The sequence below is a fragment of the Lampris incognitus genome, chromosome 3 (genome assembly GCF_029633865.1).
Source record: "Lampris incognitus isolate fLamInc1 chromosome 3, fLamInc1.hap2, whole genome shotgun sequence".
NCBI classification, from domain to species: domain Eukaryota; kingdom Metazoa; phylum Chordata; class Actinopteri; order Lampriformes; family Lampridae; genus Lampris; species Lampris incognitus.
In genome coordinates, this window is record NC_079213.1 from 113679056 (window position 1) to 113699013 (window position 19958).

At 47.9% G+C, this 19958-nt stretch overlaps 1 protein-coding gene across 1 annotated transcript in view; it reads left to right on the forward strand.

Annotated features, from left to right (window-relative positions):
* Positions 1-19958, forward strand: part of rnf13 (ring finger protein 13) — a 100583-nt gene that overhangs the window by 66555 nt on the left and 14070 nt on the right. The window contains exons 5-8 of the mRNA XM_056276484.1: positions 2376-2463; positions 3731-3821; positions 9180-9285; positions 10906-10999. Coding sequence (XP_056132459.1) covers positions 2376-2463; positions 3731-3821; positions 9180-9285; positions 10906-10999 — 379 coding nt within the window. The remainder of the gene's footprint in view (positions 1-2375; positions 2464-3730; positions 3822-9179; positions 9286-10905; positions 11000-19958) is intronic.

Here is a 19958-nt window from a genome sequence, read left to right on the forward strand (position 1 = left end):
ATGTCATGACTCACACATGTCACGGTTCGATACGTCTCATGACTCACACATGTCACACGGTTCGATACGTCTCATGACTCACACATGTCACGGTTCCATACATGTCATGACTCACACATGTCACGGTTCGATATGTCTCATGACTCACACATGTCACTGTTCCATACGTCTCATGACACACATGTCACGGTTCCATACGTCTCATAACACACATGTCACGGTTCCATACGTCTCATAACACACATGTCACAGTTCCATACGTCTCATAACACACATGTCATGGTTCGATACATGTCATGACTCACACATGTCATGGTTCGATACATGTCATGACTCACACATGTCACGGTTCCATACGTCTCATGACTCACACATGTCACGGTTCCATACGTCTCATGACTCACACATGTCACGGTTCCATACGTCTCATGACTCACACGTGTCACGGTTCCATACGTGTCATGACTCACACATGTCACGGTTCCATACGTGTCATGACTCACACATGTCACGGTTCCATACGTCTCATGACACACACATGTCGCGGTTCCATACGTCTCATGACACACACATGTCACGGTTCCATACGTCTCATGACACACACATGTCACGGTTCCATACGTGTCATGACTCACACATGTCACGGTTCCATACGTGTCATGACTCACACATGTCACGGTTCCATACGTGTCATGACTCACACATGTCACGGTTCCATACGTGTCATGACTCACACATGTCACGGTTCCATACGTGTCATGACTCACACATGTCACGGTTCCATACGTGTCATGAGTCACACATGTCGCGGTTCCATACGTGTCATGACTCACACATGTCACGGTTCCATACGTCTCATGACACACACATGTCACGGTTCCATACGTCTCATGACACACACATGTCACGGTTCCATACGTGTCATGACTCACACATGTCACGGTTCCATACGTGTCATGACTCACACATGTCACGGTTCCATACGTGTCATGACTCACACATGTCACGGTTCCATACGTGTCATGACTCACACATGTCACGGTTCCATACGTGTCATGACTCACACATGTCACGGTTCCATACGTGTCATGAGTCACACATGTCACGGTTCCATACGTCTCATGACACACACATGTCACGGTTCCATACGTGTCATGACTCACACATGTCACGGTTCGATACATGTCATGGTTCACACGTGTCACGGTGTGTTTTCCGTTTTGTTTTTCAGGTATTACTTCCAACATGTCTGGGTACAGACGCCGTTACAGACGCACCATGACCACCACCGGGGCGTCGCAGCGTTTACAGGCGTCGGACAGCGGCCATTTTCAGTTGTTTGAGAAGTAGTAGTGTAACGATCACGGATGTGTGGACTCGCTAGCCCGCTGGCTAACGGACCAGACCCTTCAGTCGACCGGTTAACGTGGTCGTCCGTGGTGCGGGACACCCGGGTTCAGTGGGCTGCGGCGGTTCCCGGCTGCCCCCTGAATTCAAGACAGTGTTAAAGTCGCTAAAGTGTTAATTTTGGTGTCAGTCGTTTCCTAACAGACATACTGACGTGGGTAATGCAGTAACATCTCAGATGGGTGGGTGTTTATCTTGACACCATGTAGAGGTTCAAACCAGCCGTCATGAGGGAGGCTGACATCCCGGTTGTTCTGGTGGTAGTAACACACGAGCTCGCGAAACGGGGAGCGTCTCGAACCGTGAAGGCCGCATCGAACCGCGAAGGCCGTATCGAACCGTGAAGGCCGCATCGAACCGTGAAGGCCGCATCGAACCGCGAAGGCCGTATCGAACCGTGAAGGCCGCATCGAACCGTGAAGGCCGAATCGAACCGTGAAGGCCGCATCGAACCGTGAAGGCCGCATCGAACCGTGAAGGCCGAATCGAACCGTGAAGGCCGCATCGAACCGTGAAGGCCGTAGCGAACCGTGAAGGCCGTAGCGAACCGTGAAGGCCGTATCGAACCGTGAAGGCCGTACCGAACCGTGAAGGCCGAATCGAACCGTGAAGGCCGAATCGAACCGTGAAGGCCGTATCGAACCGTGAAGGCCGTATCGAACCGTGAAGGCCGTATCGAACGATTCAGAATTCCTTCCGGTATCATCCCACTCTCTAATACACACACACACACGTCCATGTGTCTCTTTCTCTGTCAGGGGTTTCATACCCCACACGAACACGCTCTCGCTTACATTTGTATTCTGTGTACAGTTTGTGTATTTTTACTTTTATTGTATGTATGAAAACTGTCATATAGATAATGTTTGATTGATTGATTAATAAGGGCACGTGTCTGTCACTAGAAATATTTTAGCCATGGGTTCCCAATCAACAACACTGAACGCAAAGGCCTTGTCTCCCATCAGGTCCTCAATGCCCAGAAAGCCGGCTACAAGGCGGCCATTGTTCACAACGTGGACTCTGATGACTTAATCAGCATGGGCTCCAACGACTGTGAGTAACCCCGCCTTCCTCTTTCCCCTGTACGTCAATGTCAAATGCACAGCATGGCACACAGATGGCTGTCTGTCTAACTCTTGTTGGCAGAGGATGTAGCTCCGCTTTAATGTCTCCAGTCCCCCAGCCGGGTGGAGCCAGAGTAGCTAATCTGACCTCTGGCCAGACCCAGATGGTTTTTAGCGGGAACATGGTTTCCTTTGGTACCTCAGCACCATCTACCTTAGCAGTAAATTCACATTGGTGCTGCTTCAGACTACATAGATTTGCTTGCCAGTTTGATGAAGGTTTGGGGGCATTGCCTTGCTTTTCTCTCACTCCTCTCTTGCCAGCTCTTCATCCCCATTAGGATAGACATGGCGGAGAGTCACAAATCCTCCAGAAAGCTTATTCTCCTGGTTAATGTTCTTCGCCGGAGTACATTTTAATTTCTAATGTTTTATACATCTGTTACTGGCAGTTGTCAGAGGTATTTCTAAGACGTTGGTCCTCTTCGCTCACTAGCTGTTAGTATGTCCACGGCGTCGGACATGAGTGCTAACATAAATCAGGAACTAGACATCCCTCCCTGCAGACACTCATAACGATCCTCTGAGAGAGCTAAAAGTTTGTGCTTGGTAATATCTGTGATGGTCCTGTGAGCTTATTTCAGAAACAAAAGCAGGTTTTTGATGGGCGTCCGGGTCGCGTAGCGGTCTATTCCGTTGCCTACCAACACGGGGATCACCGGTTCAAATCCCCGTGTTACCTCCAACTTGGTCGGGCGTCCCTTCAGACACAATTGGCCATGTCTGCGGGTGGGAAGACGGATGTGGGTATGTGTTCTGGTTGCTGCACTAGCGCCTCCTCTGGTCGGTCAGGGCGCCTGTTCGGGGGAGAGGGGGAACTGGGGGGAATAGCGTGATCCTCCCACATGCTACGTCCCCCTGGTGAAACTCCTCACTGTCAGGTGAAAAGAAGCAGCTGGTGACTCCACATGTATGGGAGGAGGCATGTGGTAGTCTGCAGCCCTCCTAAGATCGGCAGAGTGGATGGAGCAGAGACCGGGACGGCCCTTGAAGAGTGGGGTAATTGGCAGGATACAATTGGGGAGAAAAAGGGGAAAAAAAAAAAAAAAAAAAACAGGTTTTTGTATTTTTTTCTCTGTAGGATTTTGACTCAAATCCCCAACCTGAAAACTGTTTAGGTGGTTCTACAGACGTAGGGGTTGGGTTGAATTCACACTGTATGTGAAAATGCATTTTCCTCCTTTCTATTGTTCCAGTGGATGTTATGAAGCAGATAGACATTCCTTCTGTGTTTGTGAGTGAGGAGACTGCCAACTCTCTGAGAGACGACTACACGTATGACAAGGGGTAAGTCCAAAGCCCCCCGTCTCACATTCCTGCCCATCAGTGTGGAGTCTGCATGGAGCCCAAGGCAGCAGAGGAGAGCCGGCCTCTAATGGTGGTGTAGATGAAATACTATTAAAGAAGCATAGCCATTTGTTCAGTGAGTGAAGTCGCAATTGCATGTCGTCGTTCTTCTTAGATATGTGTTGGACCTCATGAAATTACATCATAATGCTTAATATAAGCTTAATATGTATAATATAAGCATCATAATAAGGGTTTGTATGATGATGGTTTGGCACTTTCTTAGCTAATGTGATAACAAAATGAAATCTCTGGATCCGTTATAGATAGCACACATCAAACATAGTCACAGCATGAGAGCTCGTCTCCTCCACTTAAACAGCAGTGGGTGTGTATGTCATTGTCAAACAGACAAAATCCAAGTGCATTAGGATTATTTGCAACTCCCCTGCACTTTGCGCTGACCCTCCTTGAACTTAACACATACATCCGGATGCTGTTCATGGATTACTGCTCTGCCTTCAACACTATCATCCCCGCCAAACTAACCACCAAACTCCTCTTCCTTGGCCTCAACCCCTCCCTCTGTAACTACACCCTGGACTTCCTGACCAACAGACCTCAGTCTGTTAGGTTAGGTGACCACACCTCCTCCACCCTGACCCTCAGCACAGGTGCCCCTGAAGGCTGTGTTCTGAGCTCCCTCCTTTTCTCCCTCTTTACCCATGACTGCCTGCCAGCTCACTCTTCAAATATAATAGTTAAGTTTGCAGATGACACCACAGTTGTACGCTGTATCACCAACGATGAGGAGACGGCCTACAGGGACGAGATTGAGCACCTCACATCATGGTGCACTACCGGCAATCTTGTTCTTTATGTGCAGAAGATGAAGGAGCTGATTGTGGACTTCTGGAGTTCTAGAAGCTGAAGTCACTCTCCTATACACATCAATGGGGTGGAAGTGGAGTGTGTCTCCGACTTTAAATTCCTTGGAGTCCACATCAGCGAGGACCTTTCCTGGACATTAAACACCCGGGCCCTTGTGAAAAAGGCCCAACAACACCTGCATTTCCTGAGGAGGCTGAGAAGCACCCATCTATCCTCTAAAATTCTCACCAACTTCTACCAGTGCACCATAGAGAGCATCCTGACCAGCTGCATCTCAGTGTGGTACGACAACTGCACCTCAGTAGACCAGAAAGCTCTGCAGCGGGTCGTCAAGGCGGCCCAGCATATCACCGGTACCCAGCTCCCAGACATAAAAGACATTTATCACAAACGCTGCCTTCAAAGGGGTCTGAGCATCAGCAGAGATCCCACCCACCCCAACCATGGACTGTTCTCCCCCCTGCGCTCTGGGAGGCGCTACAGGAGCCTCAGAGCCCGCACTACCAGGCTCAAAAACAGCTTCTTTCCACAAGCTGTTGCCCACCTGAACCTGGCTACCCACTGAATGTCTGTAGATATTTTTAAATATGTTGTACTCTTGCTCTTTTTGAACTTATTTTTTAGCTTTTGGTCTTTATGTGTGTATATCTTATACTGTGTTTGCTGTGTTTGTCTGTCTTGCACTGTTTGGTGAAACCGCAGCCCTCATTTCATTTTTAACATGTGCCTGCTGCACATTGTTTTTAATGACAAGAAATTGAATTGAATTGAATTTAACTTATTTCAATGCGGGTGATTTCCACCACTTGGCACTTTGTGTGCATGTTGTGTGCGTGCAATGCACATGATGTTGTGTTGCTGTAGACCAGTTGGAGTTGTGAAGACAGCAAGCGTTGTAAATCTGTCTTGCACTTGTATAACCCATTAGCAAGCATTGTGAAATTCATTAGGCAGATGGAGCTGTTTGTTCTTTGTGTGATGATCTCATTTGACCATTTTGACCACATATGACCTCTGGTGTGGTCATAACAACCTAGAGCTGAATGTGCTCAAAACTGTGGAAATGACAGTGGATCTCAGGAGGAGACCCCCCAACACTGTCCCCCTCAACATACTCAACCGAACTGCATCTGCTGTGGAAACCTTCAGGTTTCTGGGATCCACAATCTCCCATGACCTAGGGTGGGTGTCAAACAGACACAATCATCAAAAAGGTCCAGCTGAGGATGTACTTGCTCCGTCAGTTCAGGGAGTTCAACCTGCCTCAGGAACTGCTGATTCAGTACTACTCTGCAATAATCCAGTCTGTTCTCTGCACATCCATCACTGTCTCGTTTGGATCGGCCACCAAACAGGGCAACAACAGACTACAACGGACAGTCAAGACTGCAGAGAAAATCATTGGTGACAGCCTGCCCTCCATTCAGGACTTATACACCTCCAGACTCAGGAAACAGGCAGGCAACATCACTGCAGACCCATCACACCCTAGTCTCAACCTGTTCCAACTCTTCCCCTCTGGTAGGCGCTACAAAGCACTGTATGCCAAAACAACCAGTTATAAAAACAGTTTCTTTCCGCAGGTTGTCACTCTGACGAACACTTAATATTGTCAAAATAAATCCAAGCACGCTGTATGTACTCTATATTGTACGTATACATGCATATTCTGTCATGTCCACCTACCTGATATGTATAAGTAACCTTCTAACATATATATTCCAGCATCTTTGCACTCCGCTCCATTGCCTTCCTGTTTCACCTGCATATAGTCATTCCTTGTATGTATATATTCCTGAAGATTGTTGTGCTGTTATTCTATGTAAATACACTGAGAGCCACTAAACTGGAGTCAGATTCCATGAATGTGCAAACACACTTAGCCAAATAATGATTCTGATTCTGATGGTGATGGACAGGTTGACGGACGAGATCAGGCAGGAGTCTCTGTGGACTATGGTGTTTGCAGATGACATTGTGATCTGTAGCAAGAGTAGGGAGCAGGTGGAGGAGAGCCTGGAGAGGTGGAGGTATGCACTGGAGAGAAGAGGAATGAAAGTCAGTAGCAGCAAGACGGAATACATATGTGTGAATGAGAGGGAGGACAGTGGAATGGTGAGGATGCAAGGAGTAGAGGTGATGAAGGTGTATCAGTTTAAATACTTGGGGTCAGCTGTCCAAAGTAACAGGGAGTGCAGAAGAGAGGTGAAGAAGAGAGTGCAGGCAGGGTGGAGTGGGTGGAGAAGAGTGTCAGGAGTGATGTGTGACAGAAGGGTACCAGCAAGAGTTAAAGGGAAGGTTTACAAGATGGTTGTGAGACCAGCTATGTTGTATGGTTTGGAGACAGTGGCACTGATGAAAAGACAGGAGGTGGAGCTGGAGGTGGCAGAGTTGAAGATGATAAAATTTTCACTGGGAGTGACGAAGAAGGACAGGATTAGGAACGAGTATATTAGAGGGACCGCTCACGTTGGACGGTTTGGAGACAAAGCAAGAGAGACAAGATTGAGATGGTTTGGACATGTGTGGAGGAGAGATGCTGGGTATATTGGGAGAAGGATGCTAAATATGGAGCTGCGAGGGAAGAGGAAAAGAGGAAGGCCAAGAGGAGGTTTATGGAGGTGGAGAGAGAGGACTTGCAGGTGGCTGGTGTGACAGAGGAAGATGCAGAGGACAGGAAGAGATGGAAATGGATGATCTCTGTGGCGACCCCTAACCCCTAATTAATGGCATTTGTAAAAAGTTCCAGTCTGGTTTCAAATCACGTCACAGCACTGAAACGGCCCTTTTAAGAGTTTTAAATGATCTTCTTTTAACTGTGGACTCTGGGAACTCTGCTGTTCTGGTGCTTTTGGACCTAACTGCTGCCTTCGACACGGTTGACCATAATATTCTTTTATCATGTCTTGAGCTATGTGTAGGCATTAAAGGTACTGCCCTAGAATGGTTCAAGTCTTACCTGTCAAATAGAAGCTTTTCTGTCCATATACAAAAATTCTCTTCAGCTGCTGCCCCACTTAACTGTGGGGTCCCCCAAGGCTCCATTTTGGACCCCATTCACTTCTCATTGTATATGCTGCCCTTGGGGTCCATTTTTAAAAAACACAATATGACTTTTCATTGTTTTGCTGATGATTTGAAAATCTATCTGCCTATAAAAACAAACAGCAGAGAGTCTATACAGGCTTTGTTGAGTTGTTTAAGGGATGTCAAAACATGGATGGAGTTAAATTTCCTGAAACTAAATCAAATTAAGACTGAAAGTATTGTATATGGACAGCCTGATCTGCTGGATGGTTATGATAGTGCTCTTGGCCCTTTAGCTTCCTACAGTCACTCTTCTGTTGGGAATCTTGGTGTGATTTTTGACAGCTCTTTTAGCTTTGATAAACAAATAAACTCAGTACTCAAAACAAGTTTTTTTCAATTACGACTTCTGGGAAAAGTAAAGGCCTATCCCCCTCCAAATGATCTTGAAAGGGTAATTCATGCATTTATTACCTCTTGTTTGGATTATTGTAACTCATTGTATGTTGGTGTAGCTCAGTCGTCGCTTCGTCGCCTGCAGCTTGTACAAAATGCAGCTGCTCGCCTGCTGACAGGAAAGAAACGACGTGATCACATAACGCCTGTACTGGCCTCCCTTCATTGGCCTCCTGTCTGTTTCAGGATCCAGTTTAAGATTTTATTACTCTTTAAATGGGCTAGCACCATCTTATTTATCTGAGCTCATACATCATCATACACTCAGGTCAACAAACCAGATGCTCCTACATGTTCCCAGATCCAGGCTTAAGAATAGGGGTGACAGAGCCTTTGCAGTGGCTGCTCCTGATCTCTGGAACAACTTACCAGTACACATAAGATCTGCTCAGACCCTAGAGACTTTTAAATCGTGGTTAAAGACCTACCTCTTCTCGCTGGCATTCAATTCAAGTTGAGCTTGACACTGATTTTATTGTGGAAATATACTTTTACTCTCATGTTTTATTGTTTACATTTTATATTCTTTATTTTATTATGTCTTCTTTACATGTATGTTTATATTCATATGTGTCACTTATTTTAAATTGTATTTTAAGCTTGTGCAGCACTTTGGTTCAACTGTGGTTGTTTTAAATGTGCTATATAAATAAACTTGACTTGACTGACTTGACTAACAGGAGCAGCCGAAAGTAGTAGTAGTAGTAGTAGTTGTAGTAGATTCTGATTTCGGGCAGTTTAATAAGAATGATGAGAGCAGCCGAAAGTAGTAGTAGTAGTAGTAGTAATAGGAATGATGAGAGAAAGAGTGGCCTTGTCTTGGCAGCTGTTAAAGACGATGAGCCGTGACAAAACATTGCTGTCATACAGCCTCCTTCAAACACCATGGCCACAGGGAGTGTTTCCGATGTCTGCCAGCCGCCGTGATGTAACACTTCATATTCTTTTTCTCGCCTGAAAAACGGCTGTGTTTTGTTTCGCCAGGGGTCATGTGGTCCTGATACCCGACTTCAGCCTGCCGCTGGAATACTACCTGATCCCCTTCCTCATCATCGTGGGCATCTGCCTCATCCTCATCGTTGTCTTCATGGTGAGTTAATATAAAGGTTAAATGGATGATGGTGTCTTTGGAGAAATTACTCAGGTTAGCCTCTTGCTGAACTGCAATAACCGACTGTCATTTTAAAGGTTGTTCACACATTCATATGGATGACTTTGTTAGCGTGTTTCCCTGTGACTTGGCTCACTAGTAGAAAAATGATGTCTCGCAATGCGTGTGTTTGAATCCTAAATAAAACTCACGATCATGGTTATGAAGTACACAATTCGATAGATTGTGTTTAGAATATAGTACAGTCTACATGGAAATTTTTAATGAGACTTCATCAACACTTCTAGTCTTCAATTTTCAGTCTTAATCTTTAATTTCTAGTCTTGAAACTCTTTCTCTTAGATTTAGAGTTCAAAAGGACCCATAGAGAAGTAGGCGGTGGTGCTTTGAAGGATATATACTGATGAGACAAAACATTATGACCACTCACAGGTGAACCGAATAACGATGATCATCTCCAAACAAGGGCACATGTCAAGGTGTGGGTGGATTAGATGGTAAGCAAAGAATCAGTTCTCATAATCACTGTGTTGGATGAAGGAGTAAAGACCTGAGCGACTTTGACAAGGTCCAAATTTTTATGGTCAGATGACTGAGTCAGGACTTCTCTGAAATGGCAAGGCTTGTGGGGTGCTCCCAATCAGTGGTGAGTACCTACCGACAGTGGTCCGAGGAGGGTCAAACCACAAACCGGCAACGGGGTGTTGGGTGCCTAAGGCTCATCGATGCACGAGGGCAACGAAGGCTATACCATCTGGTTCAAACCAACAGAAGGTCTACTGTGGCACAGGTGACAGAAGATTGCATGATGGTTAGGAGAGGAATTTGTCACAACACAGTGCATTTCACCCTGCTGCGTTTAGGGCTGCATAGCCGCAGACTGGTCAAAGTGCCTATGATGAACTCTGTCCACTGTCAAAAGTGCCTACAATGGGCATGCGAGCATCGGAACTGGACCTTAGAGCAGTGGAAGAAGTTTGCCTGCTCCGATGAGCACCATTTTCTTTTAAATCATGTGGATGGCCATGTACGTGTGCGCTGTTTGCCTAGGGAAGATGACAAGCCGGTGAAGGGAGTGCGATACTTTGGACAATGTTCTGCCGGGACACCCCGGGTCCGGCCATTCACGTGGATTTCAATTTAGCATGTGCCACCTACCTAAACACTGTTGCAGACCAGGTACATCCCTTCATGGCACTGGCATTCCCTGATGGCAGAGGCCTCTTTCAGCAGGATATTGCACACTGCCACACTGGGAATGGTTTGAGGAATATGATGAGGTGTTGAAGGTGTTGCCCTGGCCTCCACATTCTCCAGATGTCAATCCAATTGAGCATCTGTGGGATGTGCTGGATCAACAGGTCTGATCCATGGCAGTGCCACCTTGCAGCTTACAGGACTTGAAGGATCTGCTGCTAATGTTTTGGTACCAGATACCACAGGACATCTTCAGGGGTCTTGCAGAGTCCATGCCTTGGCCGGTTGGCGCTGTTTTGGCAGTGCATGGAGGACCAACAGTGTATTAGGCAGGTGGTCATAATTTTTGGCTCATCAGTGTACATGGGCTATTTGATTAATGACTTTCTCTGTTGTGACTAGATCACCAAATTCGTCCAGGATCGTCACAGAGCTCGCAGGAGCCGCCTGCGCAAAGACCAACTGAAGAAACTTCCCATCCACAAGTACAAGAAAGGTATGAAACGTCAGATATCTAAAATTCAGATCTGCAGAGAGAGACTGGTTGACAGTCTTTTGGATTTGGATGAACTGTCCACACACACATAAAACCTGATCTGGATGTGTGGACTGATTTTTCATTAGAGACAACATGATCCATATTATAATTAACTTGTTCATTTTCAAGCTCAGCTTTACTGACAGCCACACACTTTACTATAAAAGAAGTGTCAAAATATGTCATTTGTTAGTACGTGATATGTTTACTTCTTCCGGTCAGACCCCCCACCCCAATCCTTTAACCTTGGGTTTGACAGATCAGCTGTAAACCATCTGCGTTCCTCTTTTGTCACTTGACTTGTTCATGTGACAGGATGTCAGAAAGGGTTATGACAGTCCAGGGATCTAGCTAATCTGATAATATCTCGGCTTTTCCCTTCAGAAAGTTAACAATGCCAGATTACGTTTCTTCTCAGCTGAGACTTTAAACAAGGCGTTCAGTGTGCAACGGGGCCTCATTTGGCTGTGTGTGTTGTAGTTTGTGTCAAACCGATCAGCAGATAAAGGTAAGGAAAAGAAAGAAGGAATGCAGAAAGAGATAGTGGTGGTGTGTAAATACTGGGTGTGTGCCTTCTGAATGTGTTGATGAACTGAATGGTTCATGTTATGACTCGTTTGTCCCATCACAGACTTGAGCCACGTTTGACTGGAAAGTCATCCATCCATTCCGTTATCCAAACCGCCCATCCCAACTGGGATCACGGGATGCCGGAGCCCATCCCAGCAGCCAGTGGGCGGGAGGCAGGGAGACACCCCGGACAGGCCGCTGGTCCATCATAGGGCCAACACATTCACACCTAGGGACAATCCAGTGAATCGGCAGTGCTGGGTTGTCCCTAGGTGTGACTGTGTCGGCCCTGTGGTGGACTGGCGGTCTCTCCGGTGTGTCTCCCTGCCTCCCGCCCAGTCACTGCTGGGATGGGTTCCAGCAGTTTGGATAATGGAATGGACGGATAACTGGAAAGTTCTGGAGCCTTCCGATGTCTCTTTCTCACCTTGATAGTCTGTTTCTGAAGTTCAAACCATCGACGATACGTTTCATCGTTACCGTTTGAAATTGGTCTGATTTGCTTTCAGACAGTTGCATTTGAAGCACACCGCATTTTGCAGAGGAGTCAAGTGCAAGTTGAAATACCCTGATAATGCAGAAATATGGCTCTCTTCTTTGCATTTATGGCAGTGAGCCTCCTTTCAGTGCAAGCTGGAACATTTATGAAGATGAAGGTGAAGAGTGTAAGATGTACCTCCTGATACATGAAATCCAAAGGAGCGCCGCCATAGTTGGAACAGGGTCATCTTGTCTTCACATGGAAAGAATATACGTTTGTGTTTAAAGACTTGTCAGTGTTGCATTAAGTCGACAGTTTGGGCGTGTAAGCTGAACAGTATACTTGATGGATGAAACAATTTTACGAAAGAGAAACAAAACTTTTTTCAAATCATTCTTTCATTCTGTTCGTCAGAACTGGTGTCGTGCTGTAGCGGTCATCTGCGTGCTGACAGAAGGCCACGGTTCTCAGACACTAAGAGCAACATGGTTTGGCTCACTTGGTAAAGTACAAATATATAAATACACAAGTGCGCTTTTTTTTTACTACCCCCCCTTTTCCTCCCCAATTGTAATTGGCCAATTACCCCACTCTTCCGAGCCGCCCTGGTCGCTGCTCCGCCCCCCTCTGCTGATCTGGGTAGGGCTGCAGACTGCCACATGCCTCCTCCAATACAGGTGGAGTCTCCAGCTGCTTCTTTTCACCTGACAGTGAGGAGTTTCACCAGGGGGACGTAGTGCGTGGAAGGATCACGCTATTCCCCCAGTTCCCCCTCCCCCCTGAACAGGCGCCCCAACCAACCAGAGGACCCTAACATAACATCAGATGCTTGGTTCTGTAGACTTTTAGGTACTTCATTGCACCACCACCAGTGTTAGGAGGGCTTATTAGATTATTGTGAGTCACACATTTAGGGGAGGAGAGCTTGGGAGCGATACAGCAGGGTAGGGAGACGGTCTCAGTGTTGTAGACCAAGCTGTCAGTCGGATAATCTACACTATGAGAAGATCCTTGACCAGACACGTTAGCTGAACTAGTTGACTCCACATCCACACTGGGTTTAAACCTAGCAGGCTCTCTAATCACCTGCAACCTGCTGAATGATAAGTACCTAGTGTCAAACTAAACGTAGACAGCTAGTATCTATATTGCTAGACAAAAGAGCGGCGCCGTCCCCGGTAGGATGAATGCCGTCCACTTTCAGCAGGTAAGGGCAGCCCCAGAAAGAAGGCCAGTTATCAACAAAGCCGAATCCTTGCTAGTTACAGTAACGAGCCAGCCAGCGGTTGATTGAGGTGAGCCTACTGTACATCTCATCATTACCCCTCACAGGTAAGGGACCAGAGACAATTAATGGATGCCAACACATCTTTCTGGCAAACTCAGGTGTCCTGACTAGGCTGGCTTTTGTGATCTCTGATTGCTTCATCCTAGCATTATTGGTGCCCACATGAATAACAATGTTGCTGAAAGTAGTGGTGCTGTGTGCCTGGGTTCCCTGACTCTCCCTCCGTGATGCCAGCACCCTAAGATTAGCCTCTATGTCGGAGACTCTGGCCCCGGGTAAACAGCGAACCAAGCCTGGTGGAGCTAATGTGATATTGCGGGTAATGGAGTCTCCTATCACTACCATGTGTTGCTCTACCCTGTCGCCAGGCATGGGAGAGGCCCGCTGGCCAGTAGGACTACCAGCAGGGCTGGTGAGGGGCGAAAACCGGTGTGCTTAACAAGGCAGTCTGACGGCTTGCCTTCAGACTAGTGTCATTTGGTATTGTTGGAGAATTGGCAATTGAAATTTTACAGAATATGTACTCCGGATCACGTTCACACATGAACCCGGCACATGACATTGAGGGAAGGTTTCCGGGTTATGTGTGAATGAGGTGGTTAATGCAGACCGGGGTGCGGATATTCGGTCAGGCCATGTGATGAGGAAATTATCACTTGAACAAGCCAACTGTCACTCCAGACATCGATTCAGTTAAATTGAATAGTGCAAGCATAAAAATTACCTCTTAACCCTCCTCTCTCTGTCTCTCTCTCTCTCTGTCTCTCTCTCTCTCTCTCTCTCTCTCTCTCTCTATCTCACTCTGTCTCTGTCTCTCTCTCTGTCTCACTCTCTCTCTCTCTCACTCTGTCTCTGTCTCTGTCTCTCTCTCTCTCTCTCTCTCTCTCTCTCTCTGTCTCTCTGTGTGTGTCTCTCTCTCTGTCTCACTCTGTCTCTCTCTCTCTCTCTCTCTCTCTCTGTCTCTCTGTGTGTGTCTCTCTCTCTGTCTCACTCTGTCTCTCTCTCTCTCTCTCTCTCACTCTGTCTCTCTGTCTCACTCTCTCACTTTGTCTCTCTCTCTCTCACTCTGTCTCTCTCTCTCTCTCACTTTGTCTCTCTCTCACTCTGTCTCTCTCTGTCTCTCTCTCTGTCTCACTCTGTCTCTCTCTCTCTATCTGTGTCTCTCTCTGTCTCACTTTGTCTTTCTCTCTCTCTGTCTCACTCTGTCTCTGTCTCACTCTGTCTATCGCTCTCTCTGTCTCTCTCTTTCTCTCTCTCTGTCTCTCTCTCTCTGTACATGGGTCAAACCAGGCCTACCATTGTTTTACTGAAGCTTGTATTTGGTTGGGGCCAGTTGCAGGCAGTGTTTTCTTCGGCTGCTGGCGTGGCGTGGCGTGGCGTGGCGTGGCGTGGCGTGGCGTAGCAAGCCTGCTGTCTGACCTGGGTAGTGCTTCAGTCCGGGTGCTGCTTGCTAACTGTGTGGTTTCTACACCTGCCCTGTCAGCTGGCAGTGACACATGCATGTGCAGCAGCGTGAAGAGGCAAGAAAGCAAAACACACAAAATAAAAGCAGTGTGTGTATATGTGATTTAGGCAAGTCGTTGTGTGTCGTAGTGTATCTGCACACGACTGTCAGTCTGACTCAGAGTTTCTGCTGGCTGCTGCAGGGACGTCCAGGACATCACCTCCGCTGGCAGATCCTTGGTCTGTCTCTGCACTCCTGTCAGCTGACTCAGTTTCCTGTGACCCAAGCAGGGGCTGCAGACTACCACATGCCTCCTCCCATACATGTGGAGTCACCAGCCGCTTCTTTTCACCTGACAGTGAGGAGTTTCACCAGGGGGACGTAGTGCATGGGAGGATCACGCTATTCCCCCCAGTTCCCCCTCCCCCTTTGAACAGGCGCCCCGACCAACCAGAGGAGGCGCTAGTGCAGCGACCAGGACACATACCCACATCCGGCTTCCCACCCGCAGACACGGCCAACTGTGTCTGTAGGGACGCCCGACCAAGCCAGAGGTAACACGGGGACTCGAACCAGAGATCCCGTGTTGGTAGGCAACGGAATGGACCGCCATGCTACCTGGACGCCCTAACAGCCCATTTATAAAACAACGTTCATGAAAGTCTCTTTGGTGGGGTGAGAGCCCTCAGATCTCTCTCTCTCTCTGTCTCTGGAGCATCTCGTCCCACTCTGCCATAACGCTGGGTAATAATAAGAGGTAATGGTAAGTCAGTGCGGCACGCCTTGCATCCTGTGTGGTCACATCCTGATGACTGAACTGAACCGAATGGCATCTCACACATTACCAGAGGACACAATACCACAGCCTGCCTGAATAAGTGTCCAGATGTGAACTCTGAAAAGCAGGAAGTGGAGCTGCCGTTACGTCACTTAACGGAGCCGAGGTCAGCGGTATTAACAGCCGGCCGACCTGAACTCACCGGCTGTTTTTGTCTTGTGCAGAAACAGCACTCTGAAGTAGGAGGTATTTTTAGCTTTCTGCAGCAGCTGTATGGCTGTATGACAAGCCGGCGCCCAAACCAAGTCTGTTTCGCTCTCTCTCTCTCTTTCTCTCCTCTCTTTCGCTTTCTTTCTCCTCCCTCTTTCTCCTCCCTCTTTCTCTCTCACTTTCTCCTTCTCTCTCTCTCTCCCTCTCTCTGACCTGTCTCACTGCTGACATTTCTGAGGTGTTTGGGCAGGGTGCCAGCCCTCCGGGGTTCATACTAATGGTGCCCATGGCATCAGTTAAAATGGAGTCCACTGAACTGAGGCTCTCCAGAGGCGGAGGGGAGAGGGGGGGGGGTGAACAGGAACATTCAGATTCTGTCTGTGTTGCTTGTAGGTAGATTTTTTTAAGTCACTGTTAGTGACTTACTTGTCATAGAGGATGAGCGTACAGATAACACCTCCCTCTGATGGACTGAAGACTAGATTTAATCTTAGTATATGAAGTCAGGATACCTGCTTTCGTTTTTCAGTGACGGGTGCTGCAAAAGCAAATCCTGCTGTGAGAGGATCCACCTCGTGTTTTCAGAAGATGAAAAGCTCAGGCTGCAAAATGACAGCGCCGTCTTTTACGAAAATGTGTTCTGATGTACACGATGTTAAGTAGTTGTGTTTACACCCATTTTATTTTCAGGGTATTTTATTTTCAGGGTCGCTGCACTAGCGCCTCCTCTGGTACTGACCAGAGGAGGCGCTAGTGTGCTCCCAAGCTCTCCTCCCCTAAATGTGTGACTCACAATAATCTAATAATCACTGCTAACACTGGTGGTGGTGAAATGTGCAACGAAGTACCTAAAAGTCTACAGAACCAAACATCTGATGTTATGTTACGGTCCCCTGGTTGGTCGGGGCGCCTGATCGGGGGGGGGGGAACTGGGGGGAATAGCGTGATCCTCCCACCCGCTACGTCCCCCAGGTGAAACTCCTCACTGTCAGGTGAAAAGAAGCGGCTGGTGACTCCACATGTATGGGAGGAGGCATGTGGTAGTCTGCAGCCCTCCCCAGACTGGCAGAGGGGGTGGAGCAGAGACCGGGACGGCTCGGAAGAGTGGGGTAATTGTGTGGATACAGTTGGGGAGAAAAAGGGGGAAAAATACAAAATAAAAAAATGATAGCTGGGACAGTTCACTTGATCGCTTTCGAAAAGGACAGTTTGAAACAGTAAAGATGAAACCGTAAAGATGAAACAGTAAAGATGAAACAGTAAAGAGGAAACGGTAAAGATGAAACGATAAAGATGAAACATTAAAGATGAAACAGTAAAGATGAAATATTAAAGATGGAGGCACTGACAATGCAAGAGTTCTCTTTCTCAAGGAGCTCGTTCGGGATAAACGGAGTTACGCCTGACACGGTAATACGTGTTGATGGCACAAATAATGGCGAGACGGCTTCAGACAGATGGTCCGGCACCAGGACTCTCAACCAACCGGTGGACCAAACGCTCCTCTCGGACAAAAGCCACCATGGCTTTATTCGTCCGATAGCCGTACGTGATGTTCTCATAGCCAACCTGTTTTCCTACAGCCAGGAGAACCTGTTCCACAGTGTACCGCTGGTCAACCATGACTCTAACCCCAGGTCTGATAGACAGGGGAGGCGAACCCTCCCCGTGGGGCGACGCCATACTGCACACCATCAAACTCTGACCAGCTACCAGTCGCTTACCAGCAACGAAGTAGAAGTAAACTACTCTTACCTCAAGCTCATTCAACAGCCTCACTCATGCTGATACACCCAACCTCCCAGCATGCAGTGTAGAGAGAGAGAGAAGGGGAGTCCTTGCTGTACTGCGATGGACTAGTGACCTGTCCAGAGTGTCTTTCTGCCTTCCGCCCCAATGACTGAATTGATATTTCTGCCCATTTTATTGCATTGCGGCGTTTTTGTTTTTTACACTGTTAACTACATCATTCTACTACTACTACTACTACTACTACTACTACTACTACTGTGGGCTGCTCCCGTTAGGGGGCGCCACAGTTGATCATCCATTTCCATGTCTTCCTGTCCTCTGCATCTTCCTCTGTCACATCAGCCACCTGCATGTCCTCCCTCACCACATCCATAAACCTCCTCTTTGGCCTTCCTCTTCTCCTCTTCCCTGGCAGCTCCATATTCAGCATCCTTCTCCCAGTATACCCAGCATCTCTCCTCCACACATGTCCAAACCATCTCAATCTTGTCTCCCTTGCTTTGTCTCCAAACCGTCCAACCTGAGTGGTCCCTCTAATATACTCCTTCCTAATCCTGTCCTTCTTCATGACTCCCAATGAAAATCTTATCATCTTCATCTCTGCCACCTCCAGCTCCTCCTCCTGTCTTTTCATCAGTGCCACTGTCTCCAAACCATACAACATAGCTGGTCTAACAACCATCTTGTAAACCTTCCCTTTAACTCTTGCTGGTACCCTTCTGTCACACATCACTCCTGACACTCTTCTCCACCCACTCCACCCTGCCTGCACTCTCTTCTTCACCTCTCTTCTGCACTCCCCGTTACTTTGGACAGTTGACCCCAAGTATTTAAACTCATACGCCTTCATCACCTCCACTCCTTGCATCCTCACCATTCCACTGTCCTCCCTCTCACAGGTATTCTGTCTTGCTCCTACTGACTTTCATTCCTCTTCTCTCCAGTACATACCTCCACCTCTCCAGGCTCTCCTCCACCTGCACCCTACTCTCACTACAGATCACAATGTCATCTGCAAACATCATCGTCCACGGAGACTCCTGCCTGATCTCGTCTGTCAACCTGTCCATCACCATTGCAAACAGGAAAGGGCTCAGAGCCGATCCTTGATGTAATCCCACCTCCACCTTGAACCCATGTGTCATTCTAACCACACACCTCACCACTGCTACACCTCCCTCAGACATATCCTGCACCACTCCTACATCCTTCTCTGCCACTCCTGACTTCCTCATACAATACCACACCTCCTCTCTTGGCACCCTGTCATATGCTTTCTCTTAATCTGCTGACTATGGACTGCATCATTAACTTAGATAATAACGGTTTACTCTCTAAAAGCACTTTTGGACTCTTGTGTGTGTTATCACTACGGTCCCGTGGATCTCAGAAGAGATGTGGCATGAGACAGACACTGTTGCTGTCTCATGATGTCAGACTTGCATGTATGGAAACGAGAGTGAGCCAGGAAGAAATACATCCAGCAGCACAAAGGGAGTGTTTATGGATGCAGCACAATGGCCGTCAGTGAAGGGCACAATCGCCACATAACTGCTACACAACAGCAGCTGGAGATGTGTGTGGGGCTCCAGGATTGTGTAACAGCAGCTGTGTGCGGCCAGCGCCACTCCTCCATTACGGTGACTTATGCTCTTGCTTTATTACACGTCGTTGCGTCAGGCAGCGAGGCGGCCGTGGTGGAGCTGTGTCTCTGGTCCTGTGGGGCAGGGTCGGGTTCTGGGTTGGAGGGCAGGTCTGACGTTTGGACTGGTGGTCGGAAACCTCAAATGGAGAAACGACAAGTTGATTTGAAAAGCTCAAGTGCTCAAAATGCCAAATTTACATACATGCCTGTACCAAGTATTACTGTGGTATTACGTTTCCTGTGTGTGTACTGTTTACAGTACTTTTATACTTACTACTTTTTAAACATGACCTTTTACTTCTTATATTCTCTTTTTATACTATTTACTTTATGTTACTCCCCCCCCCTTTTTTCTCCCAGTTGTACCCGGCCAAATACCCCACTCTTCCGAGCCGCCCCGGTCTCTGCTCCACCCCCTGTGCTGACCCGGGGAGGGCTGCAGACCACCACATGCCTCCTCCCATACATGTGGAGTCTCCAGCCGCTTCTTTTCCCCTGACAGTGAAAAGAAGTCTTACCCACATGCTACATCACCAGGGGGACGTAGCACGTGGGAGGATCACGCTATCCCCCCCAGTCTGCGCCCCGACCGACCACAGGAGGCGCTAGTGCAGCGACTAGGACACATACCCGCATCTGGCTTCCCACCCACAGACACAGCCAATTGTGTCTGTAGGGACGCCCGACCAAGCCGGAGGTAACACGGGGATTCGAACCGGTGACCCCCGTGTTGGTAGGCAACGGAACAG